We start from the raw sequence: 13,241 nt of genomic DNA, 5'->3' as shown, positions 1-13,241 counted from the left end.
AACATATGCATGGATTCAGACTTCGTATTTTTAAAGTCCTTTGCAGAATACTCCGTTTATGAAGTATCTCTGTAATCGGTATGGCATAAACGTTTTAAATTTTCATAAAAACCACAAGGTCAATTTCATCCAAACTTGTCACAGAGATTGCTTTGGTATATAGATTGAAGTTTCTTTAAAATTTAAAAGAAGGACCATACACACTCCCCCCCCCCCCCCCACACACACACACAATGACAATAATCAAGAAATAGTGAAAATACGGAGAGGTGTTAATTAGATATTCTCATTATGAACTATTGAACCCGACATGTATATGAAAGCTCCCTTAAATTATAATGAAGTTTGTTCTAAGTATGAGACCACCAAACAGGGCGGGTTCATAATACAGGTTAAAATTTTTACATACGAATAAATACGAAAATTCTTTGAAAAACCGCAACAGTACACTTTGTTAAATTTGATACAAGCATCCTTGTCACTAGTTTAGATACAATTTAAAATAGTGCACCATAACTCATGAGTTATGGAAGGTTTATCATTTGACATACACAGATACAGCAACATTCTTTGAAAATCTTCTCAAGAACCACAAGGGTACACTATGTCATATTCAAATAACCGTGTCATGCATATCAGTGTAGATTCAAGTTAATTCACACCGTGGCCCAGGAAATTACGATGAGGCTAAAAGATTGATGGTATATCTATGACACTCGTAATTGCTCAAATGAGTGAAGTAGCTCATGGGTCTCTTGTTGGAGTTTCCTTTTCCATTTGGTAACATGTCATTTACAAACAAGTACATGTGCATACATGCATTATTGGGGTCTCATGGGTTAAGATATGCACCATGAAAATACAGAAAAGTACAAATTATTGTATTATATTGATTCTTTTCCAAGATGGGTTATTGCAATATTGACTTGCCTCGAACATGCTGGTGCTCTATAATAGTCTAATTACACACTGTATTCGTCTCTCTTTTGCGTGACGTGTTTGAACTCAATATAATGATGTCATAACAAAGGGGTTGTCAGAAGATGACATGCATGAATATTATATATGTTGCAGTCACTCTGTCTGTTTAACAAATCTATGACTGAACAAGGGAACTGGCGTTCATTGTAAGCATATATTGGAGTTTACAATCCTAGTACACTAGTCTTATAGAATTTAGCTAAAGGTTTTTAAAAAAAACCCCACACATCTGACGAATACAGGAGTATTAGAATCTAGCTAAGATATGCAGAACCGGAATATTGCTCTAGATGTTATAGCCATTAGGGCTAGTGATATTTTTTAACTAATACTTGTGTGACCGATAAGGCCCGTCGGCCTCTAGTTTTATTCAAAGTGCGTACTTTAATCAAAGTGTGTATCTTAACGGGCAGTACCGCTATTCATATCAGACATTTTGCAGTGTTATTCATTTGAAAAACAAAATCTTCAAGAGAACAGAAAATATTCATCAGAATATTGATAGTTGCATCAGGGTGAGGTAAAATAGCATATGTCCTCAGATTTGATGTCATTAACAGCGTTTGGATGGCGAGGTAATATTCTGAAGACAGAGACTAGCTATTCCCTAAGTAATGTTTAGGGATATTTTCTAAGTTATAAGATTTTTAACCACACAATGAAGTTGGTGATTTTTTTTAAATACATGTAATTGATTTTTAAGTGTTCAGTAGAAAGTACAAACCTAGATTTAACCATAAATGAATCTCAAACCATTCCAAATATACTTGACACGTAATATACCGAAATACAAAGAGAAAATAACATTTAGTCAGTATTTCGCAAATTCTATGGTCGTTATAACGATTGAGGTTGCCAATATAACCTATTATTAGGTGAAATGTATGTGTTTCATAGCGATTGTTAGACCATTCTTGGTACACTGATTTTGATTATGGATAACTCCGTTTACCTGATCAAGATATAGGGCTCACGGCGGGTGTGACCGGTATATAAAGGATTCTTACTCCGTGTTTGCCCAATTCTCTATTTTGCATTGCATATAGGAGTTATGAGATTGATCACTGTTCGTATTCTTCACCTTTCATTTAATATAATTCTTGATATAAACATTTCAGTCTTTTACAAGCTGCTGAGTCATGCGATGCATTATTCTTTTCCCTTGATATTGGTGTAATAGCGGGTTGTAGATTCGCAAAGTCGAAAAGCGGTTATCTGAACCACACAAAGTAATCTTCCGTCACGGGTTGACACTTGATATATAAAGATTTTGATGTTCTGAAAGGTAAATATAACGAAAGTAATCAATTTCATAATTCCAATAAGCAATACAAAGTACAGAGTTGGGCCAACACGGACTCCTGGATATACCAGAAGTGGGATCAGGTGCCTACGAGTTAGCCTCCCCTGTGAATAATTTTCCTTTCGTAAGCTTATTTGCTCGTAAACGTCAGAAGTCAAAATGAATGCAAGTCACCTTTTTACTAAAAAAATGTTTTATCAGGATGCAGATAAGTATACATGTATCATTGAGAGAGTCAACAAGATTACGGTTCTCCAGGAGCAAACTTATTTCCCGAGGCGTACTGAAGTATTGGTGAATTCCTCAATGATATGCTTTAAAACAGTATTATCATACCGATGTAGCAATTCGGAACTTTCGGGATGTGCCTGAACGACCACTTATATTTGACGGTCATGTGATAATAACTATTTGTAGGGCAAAGTTGATATCGATACAAATAATGTTTTGCTAACAGACGGTCTGTAAAGAGCTATGCGCAGTCCCACGATGACGATCCAAGTCACTATTGGTGCATAGTACCTGGGTGTAAATTAGATGGAAGGGGAAAGGGGTATTTAAACGCGTACCATTGGATACAAGGCGTGAAGTTTTACCGATATCCTCAAGATATTCCCTAGATTTATTTCCCTCGCGAACGGCAACTCACATATTTTAATCAAATGTATTTTCCTATAAAATGGTTGTAGTGATTCCTTTCTTTCAAAGATAACATTTAAATGCAGGAATTTGATAACAATCGAAGAATTCTATGCTTGTTTACTTAGTTGTAATCCGGAAGTGACATGCCCTACAAATTACGTTCAACGCGCGATAAAACTCGAAAGTCCCATATTATACAACCATTAAAACCAGAATAAAAGTTGAAATTAATACAACTTTTAAAACTGGGACATACATCTGTTTTTGTAAGACAAATGTAGACGATATTGTACTCCTGGTTTTTCATGGAGGCATACCATCTTGCCCAAACATATACTGTAGGTTTATCTACCTGTAAATTAAGATATGCGATTGAATCACAGGTGCAGATTACAAAGAGTGATCAATCTCATGACTCCTATAAGGAGTATAAATTATTTGTTGACAGTGTTGTAGGGTGTTACAAGACAACATATAAGGGAACCAATGTACTCAAGTCAGTAAACACATTCAAAACTGTGCCAACAATCTCACTCAGAACTTTAACATTTTTTCCTCTTCCAAATTCCTGAGATATAGTACAGAAACGCAGCGTGAAACAAAAGAAAAGTTGTTTATTCGAGGATACAAACCTGCATTAAACGCTACATAAAATGGTTATGGAGAACGTTATATAATTCAGAAACATTTTCCTCACGATAAATTAAAGATTAGACTTTTTGACATCATAGACAGTTGCTTCTTCAACAAAAATGGAAAAAGGAGATATTTATATCTAGTGATCAGTCATCCAAAAACTTACTTTGTTAAACACCACTCTGATTCCACGCACAAGTACTCTGAAGTTGAAATAAAAAATATGCTAGAGTTCCTCATTGACAATATCTTCGTGGTCTTTGGTGATCAGGTCTTCCAACAGTCTGTTGGAATTCCCATGGGGACGAATTGTGCTCCTTTGTTAGCTGACCTGTTTCTATATTCATATGAAGCACAATTTATTCAAAAACCTATACGCGAGAAGAAGAAATTTCTTGCTGTGGCCTTCAATTTGACATTCAGATATATCGACGACGTTTTGTCTATTAACAATGATGACTTTCATTTATATGTCGATTCGATATATCCCTGTGAGCTCGAAATAAAAGACACCACATAGTTGTCCAGTCCACTTCTGCTTCATACTTAGATATTTTATTGAAAGTAGACATTAACGGCAAACTGACAACTCAACTGTATGACAAACGGGATGATTTCAGCTTCTCCATCGTCAACTTCCCATATTTATGTAGCAACATTACATTATCACCTGCATATGGTGTGTATATCTCTCAACTGATTCGATACGCAAGAGCTTGTTCTGCGTATAATCAGTTTTTAAATCGATGCAAGCTACTGACAACCAAGTTGATACAGGGGTTTCAACAGTCTCGATTGAAGTCAGCATTTCGCAAATTCTATGATCGTTATAACGATCTAGTTCGTCAATACAACCTATCATTGGGTCAAATGCTGTCTGACATGTTTCATACCGATTGTTAGGCCGTTCTTGGCACACTGATTTTGACTACGGATAACTCCGTTTACCTGATCAGGATATAGGGCTCACGGCGGGTGTGACCGGTCGACAGGGGATGCTTACTCTTCCTATACACCTGATCCCACCTCTGGTGTGTCCAGGTGTCCGAGTTTGCTTAACTATCTACTTTGTATTGCTTATAGGAGTTATGAGATTGATCACTGTTCGTTATCTTCACCTTTCATTATAAAACTGTTTTATTTGCTTATTACATATAACACAGGTCAGAAGTCAACTGCTATGTAAAAATAATTGTCAGTCAAATAAAACTTATCATTACTATTGGATACATTGTAAATTTTACATCATCCACATATCAATTTGGATTTCCCGTATTACGTTATATTATGACCTCACAATTAGAAATTAAAGAAAATTCAGCTGATGAGACGATCAACAATTGAATATAAAAAGCACCCTAGCACAATATGTTGAGGAGATCTCGTGTCTAATGAAAAAAGAAATGAGACAGATTTCCCGGGTAAGAAAAGAAATATTTACAATATCTACTTCAATTCTTCTTCGTTACATTAAACAGAGATAAGTTGTAATTCAAATGAATAATCGCTCCCCAATTAAGATAAAGGTAGGTAAGTAAATAAGTAGGTAGAGGTAAGCATCTTCTTAAAATTTGTACTAAAAATCTTAAATCAAAACACTTGTGTGTATTTCAATGGCTCATATCGGCTACCGTACTCTGGCGACCTAATATTATCCGTTCTGTCCATTATCGGTCTTCCTTGACTAATTCATCTTACGGTATACGGGAACAAAATTGTGATGAACAACTAAGGGAGACCATCTCCAAACTCCATTATTCCTGAACACGAAGGAAACAATTGTGGACATGTTCACTGGTATGATGAACAAACATTTCTCCATCAAAGCTGTCAAATTCATTCCCGAGTTCATAATTACGACAGGACGTTATAAATCATATACTGAAAATACGTTAAATTTTTAAAACAGACAGATTGGGTATATAAGCAAGGAAGTCTTTTCCAAAATTTCATGGAGTCTGTGTTTAAGGCGTTAAAGCTTCACAGAATGACGAAAAATCGATTTATTAAAGTTTTATTAGAATGGCTACCATAGAATTGTCACCCCAAGATAAGCTGAAGGGGTTATCAAGGACAGTGTCTTGAAAAATAGAATTCATACTGAAAATGGGGTCGGGTGTGGATTATTAACAAAAACATTTTTTTCTTAAAACATCTGATAAAGACCATGGATGAAAGTTAATGTCCGACTGAACGGCTGGAGTTCGTATCCCATCACAGTGGTATGTGCATGTATGGGCACACCAAAATAAAGGCATATCAAATTCATGGATTCAAAATTTCAACTGAGCGTGCACAAAATCTAGATTTTTGGTTTTATTCAAATATTTATACTACTACTTAGAAAAAACAATTCTTTGTTCTGTTTATGAGACACGTGATGAAATGAAAATATCGAGAGATACACTTGCTATATCGGAAGGTTCTCAAAATACTTGCAAATGTAGAAATATATACCCATATCATTGAGGTAACCCCTACATAACTCTAAAATGCACATAATGTGCAGGCATTTTATACAAAATATGTTTCACTGTTATTCTTCTACAGGTATTTGATTAGTACTGTAGAATTTGAATACCAGTAAATATATATGCATAGAAATTCAAGTTGATTAAATTCATAAAAGTGCACGTCAGAAATGAATTGGCGAAGAAAACCTCAAGATACTACCAGGTACCAAGTATCCTTGTGTGCTATAAATACCTGCGCTGTATCACCCCAACTTTCGGTTTTATGCCTTTTTGCGTTTTTCATCAATTGCCTTTTACAGAAGTAATTAAATTATAATCTAGAAAAACAATTATAACTGTTCTATAATATTGATACCAAATCCATGGTTACTGGAGCTTTGAATAGAATCCTAAACATTTGATATATGAACTCCCTTTATGAAATTTAAGAAATATGCATGTTAAATTTAAAGAGGATACAGGGTTCTTTTTAATTTGAAAACAATACAGTAGGTTAATTAAAATACTAAAAAGCAAGAAATTAAGAATATATTCTAAATTTGTGGAATTCTGTTTAAAAAAGTCGAAAAGGAAGACGATGGGAATTCTTTATGAAAACGGTTTAAACTCGGTATGGTCTCGCATACAATGTCACGGTTATGACGAAAGGCCAAAACTTGTTATCAGAATGTGCCTTGTTTATCAACTTCGGTTTTCACAATGACACTTCTTATGAAAATTCTGTTGTGGTCGACGCTACTCGTCACGGACTGGAAAGTTATTCTGGCAGTCTCTCAATTCGAAAATACAGTAGATCCAGTTATCAAACAGGTGAATGGATATTAACAAATATTAATACGCCACTAAACGGTAAATGAATTTTATGCAAAAGAAGGTATCGGTCGACGCCATTCTTATCTCAGTAGGGCTTTTAAAGACTTACTCAGCAATATACATGTAGTGATGCCGTCACTAACTAATTCAATGCATTATTCTCAGGGGTATTATGACCTCTATGTAACTTCGTACAATTTTCGAATGTCTGTGATTAGTAAATGTGGTCAGCTGGCTAATTAGTTGACAAGTTTTCTATTTTTGGTAACCATTGTAGTCACTAATATGTCATCCACGAGTCCCAGGCCTCAGTGTTGCAGTCGTCAAAGACAACCAAGTACTTCTTTCCAAGGGGTACGGACTGGCTGACCTACAAAGGCGAACACCTGTCACAGAATTCACCTTATTCCGACTTGCGTCAATTACCAAGGCAGTGTCTGCAACATTACTGGCTAAACAACTAGACGAAAGTTCTAAGTATTTATTTGCAAAACATAAATTGACATTTCCCTTTGCTTATTCAATATCAATTAGAAAAATATGTTGCATCTCCTTATTATGATGTAAGACTTTGTGTAAGTTGGCGTACTGGTTCTTTTAAATATGTTAATGCTGTTGCTCTGTATCGTTTGCAAGTATTAATCCGATCTCCGTTTGATGTATGAAACCTCTTTGTCTCTTTGGAGAAAAAACAAATTGAAAACTCCTGCAAATTTTGTCAATATTGTCGCGAATTCCATTAATATCATTTACCGTCATTTTGTGGTTCTCTATACACATTATTTAACATAATATATTTCAAATAATTTGTTGAAGTACAATTTCAAATTTCACTCACCAGCATTTGACAAATACAGATGACGGAAATAACTCTTCAGAGCCCCTTATAAAACAGATGGTGTCATACTCTATCAATTCAAAGATGACTTTACCATTATATGACAACATTTATGCATAATTCATGCTTGTAATAGAAAATCTGACATGTGCGTTTGCTCCCTGGTTTATTTCAGCGGTATTATTAATACTTTGCACATATATTGCAGCTACAACCTTTACACACATTTAACTAGTTTCTACGATAGTAGCTTCGAATTTACAAGCACGATCAGAACCGAGAATGCCAACATCCGGGATATTTTGTCACATGCACTCGCCATACCTAAACACGATTTCCTACGGTTGAATCCAAAACTCAACAGAGCCAATTTTCCAAGGCAAGCTATAATCAATAATTAAAACATTCTCCCCCATGATTGCATGATTCAGAGCTTTCTGATTGGCCGATATCCAACAAACAAGGAAAAATAGAACGTTATATTCACCACCACGAGCCTTCGAGGTGAATAGAACATATCATCTTTTCAACATCAGGCCAAAGAGAAGATGTGAATTCTCAAATTTAAAAGATTTTTGGTTGCTGATTGAAAATTCCCGCCTCTAACCACTGAGAGGTCTTGCATGCTTTACATCTTAAAAATGCACATCTCGTTGAATAATTATCTGAACACCGTCATTTAAAAAAAAATACATTATGTACATATTGGGTCTGTCGTTTTGTAGTCTTCAATTCTGAGTCGATTTATCATAACAGCAATATTAACATAATTCTGTGTACCTTCTTTCTAGTGTTTTGAAACATCTGAAGTCTATTTATCCTTTCCGAGAGACATACACGTACACAAATATTGCCTTTGGTCTTTCTACAACGATTTCCGAAAAAATAGGCGGAAAACCATGGGAAGATCTGGTTCGACAGGAGCTATTTACACCCCTAGGGATGCATAACTCTTCTTTCCTTTCACAAACTAAGAGCGGACATTACGTAGCCAAGGGGTATATCGATGACATCACAAAATCGTCGACTATTCACGTTCCTTCTAATGTTTATGAGTAAGTGGAATATATCATAGTATACAAAATATTATTTATGTCTGTGTATATCACAATTATCTATTTCTGTTAATTTGTATTATTTTATTAATTACATGCTAATCTTTGTTTAAATATTAAGTATTTGCGTTATTGGATATATTTATCATGATAATTTGCATCACATTATGGCATATCATATTACACAATTTCATTATAATTATATGTCTTGTAACATACTTTACATGCTACCTGTAGTATACTGATTATACCATATCATAATGAATGCATAATATTTATTATGATAATATGCATCATTATGATAATTTACATTAATATACTTGATTGAAATGATTCATAGTTAATTATCTTTATTGTTATTTTGTAGCTCTGTACTTTCACAAATTGCTTCGAATTGTGATTATATTCTGTTTAACGATTTTGTTATATTGTCTCATTAGACGCTACCAATGAAATTAATTCTATATAGCTCCTGGGGGAAAATATGCAGTTCAATAGGCTTGATGAGCAGTGCTCACGATATGGCTAAATGGATGAAATTTCATCTAAGTGGCGGATTAAACGGACAGGGTCATCGTATCATGTCATCAGCAACGCTAAGATCAACATATAAGGCCAGAAATTCCATATCAACCACTGGAATCAGTAAATATTTTTCTAAACCCAAGGTTCCCCACACCACAAGCGAAGACAACTATGCACTTGGGTGGAGAAATGGACACTACAGAGGTATCAAATTTGTAATTTCTTTGCAGTCCACCCACTGCTGTTTGGCACAAAGCCCACCTGTGTGTAAAATCTTATTGAATTCTGTAGTGTCTACGCTATTTTGAATTACTAAAAAGCAGATAATACTTAACCCCAACAAACTTTTAGCTTATTGCTTAAAGGCCGAGCTTGACCTACTTGAAAATCCGGTGGTAGTGCAATTAAGCAAATTTGGTGTAGGGCGGTGCTTATTGCTGCAGCCGAGTTAAAAATAAATTCCAGCATGCTGATAACAGAACAGAGCACACGTGTTACTTGGCTAAACAAGTAACCCACAGTGATAATCTCTACATAGTATATACAAGGCAGGATTTACAACACCTACTGCTGATTTATTGATTGATTATCGAATACAATTAATATACACTCTTGATTGAAATAAAAATAATTTGAATTATTTCAATTAAAAATATTCTCTTATCACCCATATCATCATGGGGGGGGGGGGGGGGGGGGAGGTCAGTCTTCACACAGCTGCATCAATTAGTACCTACAGTGTTCTCATTTAGAGACCATTTTCCATCAATGTGTTATTGTATTTTGTAAGAATAATGGGTGAAAGGCAGAGATTAATTTTGGATGTAAGTGAAATGCAAATGGAGGCCATAAAACATTTGTTTCTGCATAGTGACTGGGATTTTCACTCTATTGACTCATCACAGGAAGAGAAATTTGGCGGGAACACGTGTGTAAGACCAGAATGTGTAGACAAAGAAGTGCAGACAAATGTTGAATTAGAAACTGGATATTTGGAAACTGAGTGCATTGCCAATAATGGAGATGATGCAGAAAAATTTGTCATCCTGCAAGACAGTAACAAAGACGAATGTCCATTCTGCCTCTGCAAACCATGCATCACTGACGACATCAACAGGCAATTATGGTGGGAAATGGAGCCATTCAGACCGCCTCATCCCAGGAATTCAAAATTGCGAAAAGAAAAATATAAAAGGTTTTGGACCATGCTTTTACATCGTGGAGTATGGAGTGATCCCCGATATACCGAGAAAAAAACTGCGAGCTTTGGAACTTTTTCAGCCAGGACAGGAATGGCACAGACGTGACATTATGCCAACATGTGTAGTGGATACTGTGAGAACATGGCTACCAAATCCAAAAGATGTACAATACATGGGTCATTTGTGGGAATAGTTTTTATTTCATATTTGACAGTCAATCACATTATTATTTTCCTCTTGTTTGCATTTGTTTTGGATAAGCTAGGTATTTGGACTTGACAATTACAATGTAAATATCATGAGGATTTTACATTTATTCTAATTTCAATACAGATGTGAAAAATAAATCTGAATTATGGATTTTATCTTTTGGAGGTTGGATTTATCTAGAGAGGAAAGTAAGTCAAACATTGCAGAATTCTGGTTTTCTTACTGCCATGCCTGCATGAGATACAGACAACATCCGGTGTAAACAATAACAAACTAAGTCACTCCCACTGCTGTCAGTTTTGAATTTCAATTAGAAATAGATGTCCTGCTTCACATCTTTCGATGAAAAATACAGCTAAGAAAATTTTTTATTTTAAATTTAATTTGTGACCAAAGATGCACATTCATGAGAAGAGCAAGCATGGCAAAAATCTGATGATACAAAAGAATCTGTATTTTAATATTTCTAAAAAATTCTCTGCAATCTGAATGTGGCCAGAAAAATCAAATAAACCACCATTTTTCTCATTGGCTGCTATTTATACTCCGATGTCCTCCTTTAAGGTCATGCTCGAGAATATTTCACTCACATGGAGACGTCACCATTGCTGGTGATTGTTCATCGGATGAAATAGAAGACAAAGTAAATATTGAGCACATAAACAAATTGAGAGTATTTTGAAAAAAGAGAACACAACAAGAACTGTAGACGATAGTATTGTTTCGCCGTTTACCTTTTAAAAAGTTATCATTTTTAAATTATTTTTTTATGTCAATATACATTTAGATATTGATATGAATTTTCATATATGTTGACTTATATGACACCCCCCCCCAAGATTTAACTGTATGATTTGGGTTACAATCGCGGATTACGCGATAGTAATTAATGGTAACGGAAAATATTTTACCCCCTCCCTCTGTGAATTACCAATTCCTTTTTATAGGTATTCTAAATTTTCATTTAACAAATTTATGCCAAATCTTTTGTTGTTTGCGGGGGGGGGGGGGGGATATGTTTACAAAAAAAAAAAACACGGCAAAAAATTCTCACTCTTTGATGAATTGGAAATGAGGTTAAACTTTAAAAAAAAAAAATTAACCTTTTTCTATTCAATGATATGCAATAATTTGAAAAATTAATTTGTTATTTATTCATATCAATAAGCATTTTGAAATATATGATATGTTAAAGCCTGATTCCAAGGAACATATTTTTCTACCCCCTAATCAAAAGAAGTTGCATTTAAGAGGAATTAATTAATTAACATTGGTATTAAAATTGATTATCAATTACTTATGAATTCTACTTTGCATCATAAATATCTCATTATCAAAATTGCAAAGCATTTTAAGATATACGAGGCGGAAATCCAGAATTAACGTGCGTATTTCTTTCTTTCATTTCCAGAGTATAAGATTTTACGTCACACAGGAACTATTATAGGATTCTCGTCATTGATAACCCTCATACCGGATATGAACATAGGAATATTTACAACAATGAATGGACAAGATTCAGACTTCATATATAGAACTCTTCTACACAACTACTTGGCAGACGTCGCATTGGAAGAGGAAGCATGGCTCAATTCTAGTACTATATGTTCTTTTCCAGAACCCTGGTTCTCGTTAATTTCAAAAACATCGCATCCAATCAACAAATCTAACAAACTTTCGAGGTCAACTTCGCAATATGTCGGACATTATCAAAACGAAGCATACGGAGATTTGCATATTTTCCAAAACTCTTCCACTGGGTTCATAGACTTGAAATACGGTATTGCCACTTGGAACTTGTATCCCAAAAGTTCTCACGATCAGTTTACTGCCGAGGGATATGGAATTCTGCAACATTTGTCCCCGTACAATCTTCACAGCATCGCATTTCATCAAGGCTCCCACAGCGGCGTTTCCATTGCCAGTGTGGAAGTCACCAGTTTTGAACCCAAAGACCCTCCTATTTTCAACAAAGTCTCAAGTGTGGTTCCCTCAAACATTATTTTTGGAAAGTAAAATTTAGAAAAGTTTCACCGTAATTGTCATGATTAACTTCAGTTGTGGATTTGAGATCTGAGTCTGATAGGTCTGAGTCATATAAAAAAAGGTAGCTACTGTTAAGACTTTTGTCAAAAGTTCAGTTTAAAAGTAAATATTGCTAGTCTTTTGGATGATGCCCCTTGTCATAGTAGGTGTTGTTACAAAAATAACTTTCACTGCTAAATGATACAGAGCTTCTGAAGGATACTAGATTAAACTTTGTGACACTTCACCTATTCCTGTAACCAAAGACCTCTGTGTTTAAATGCTTCTCGAAAAAACTACCTGTAGTTCATAATGCTTACTAAACCATGATAACTATTCATTGAAGTACTTGTCGGTAATTATGTATATGCGTAATTATGCATGTGCAACTTAAATTTGCCACGAATACAACACCTTTATTTCTCTAGATACCAAGCTATTTTCTTCTATAGTTTGCTATATGGATCGATTTGAAAATCCTGAATTTATTTTTCCATTTAAAAAACTCCCAATTACAAACACAGATCATAACTTATA

General features: G+C 34.9%; 1 protein-coding gene across 2 annotated transcripts; it reads left to right on the top strand.

Annotated features, from left to right (window-relative positions):
• Nucleotides 1-6,686: 6,686 nt before the first annotated feature.
• On the top strand, nt 6,687-12,712 carry LOC125650689 (protein flp-like). Of its 2 annotated transcripts, XM_048879167.2 has the most exons (6): nt 6,687-6,846; nt 7,127-7,326; nt 7,896-8,066; nt 8,479-8,742; nt 9,212-9,471; nt 12,091-12,712. In XM_048879167.2, exons 1-6 carry the CDS (start codon nt 6,736-6,738, stop codon nt 12,693-12,695), a joined length of 1,611 nt encoding a protein of 536 aa, XP_048735124.1. In that variant the 5' UTR covers nt 6,687-6,735; the 3' UTR covers nt 12,696-12,712. The 2 variants fall into 2 exon arrangements, with proteins under 2 accessions (XP_048735124.1, XP_048735125.1); XM_048879168.2 differs by lacking the exon at nt 7,896-8,066 and having other exon boundaries at nt 6,701-6,846.
• Nucleotides 12,713-13,241: the final 529 nt, after the last annotated feature.

The sequence above is a fragment of the Ostrea edulis genome, chromosome 5 (assembly GCF_947568905.1).
Source record: "Ostrea edulis chromosome 5, xbOstEdul1.1, whole genome shotgun sequence".
Classification (NCBI taxonomy): Eukaryota; Metazoa; Mollusca; class Bivalvia; order Ostreida; family Ostreidae; genus Ostrea; species Ostrea edulis.
Note: the sequence above shows the minus strand (reverse complement) of the source record. Positions and strands in the feature narration are given on the sequence as shown.

Bases quoted from the DNA above. Each gene is read 5' to 3' on its own strand.
- LOC125650689 (XM_048879167.2), top strand. From the start codon at position 6,736: ATGACACTTCTTATGAAAATTCTGTTGTGGTCGACGCTACTCGTCACG. The intron at 6,847-7,126 runs GTGAATGGATAT...TAACCATTGTAG, and splicing joins TAGATCCAGTTATCAAACAG to TCACTAATATGTCATCCACG. The intron at 8,067-8,478 runs GCAAGCTATAAT...CCTTCTTTCTAG, and splicing joins AACAGAGCCAATTTTCCAAG to TGTTTTGAAACATCTGAAGT.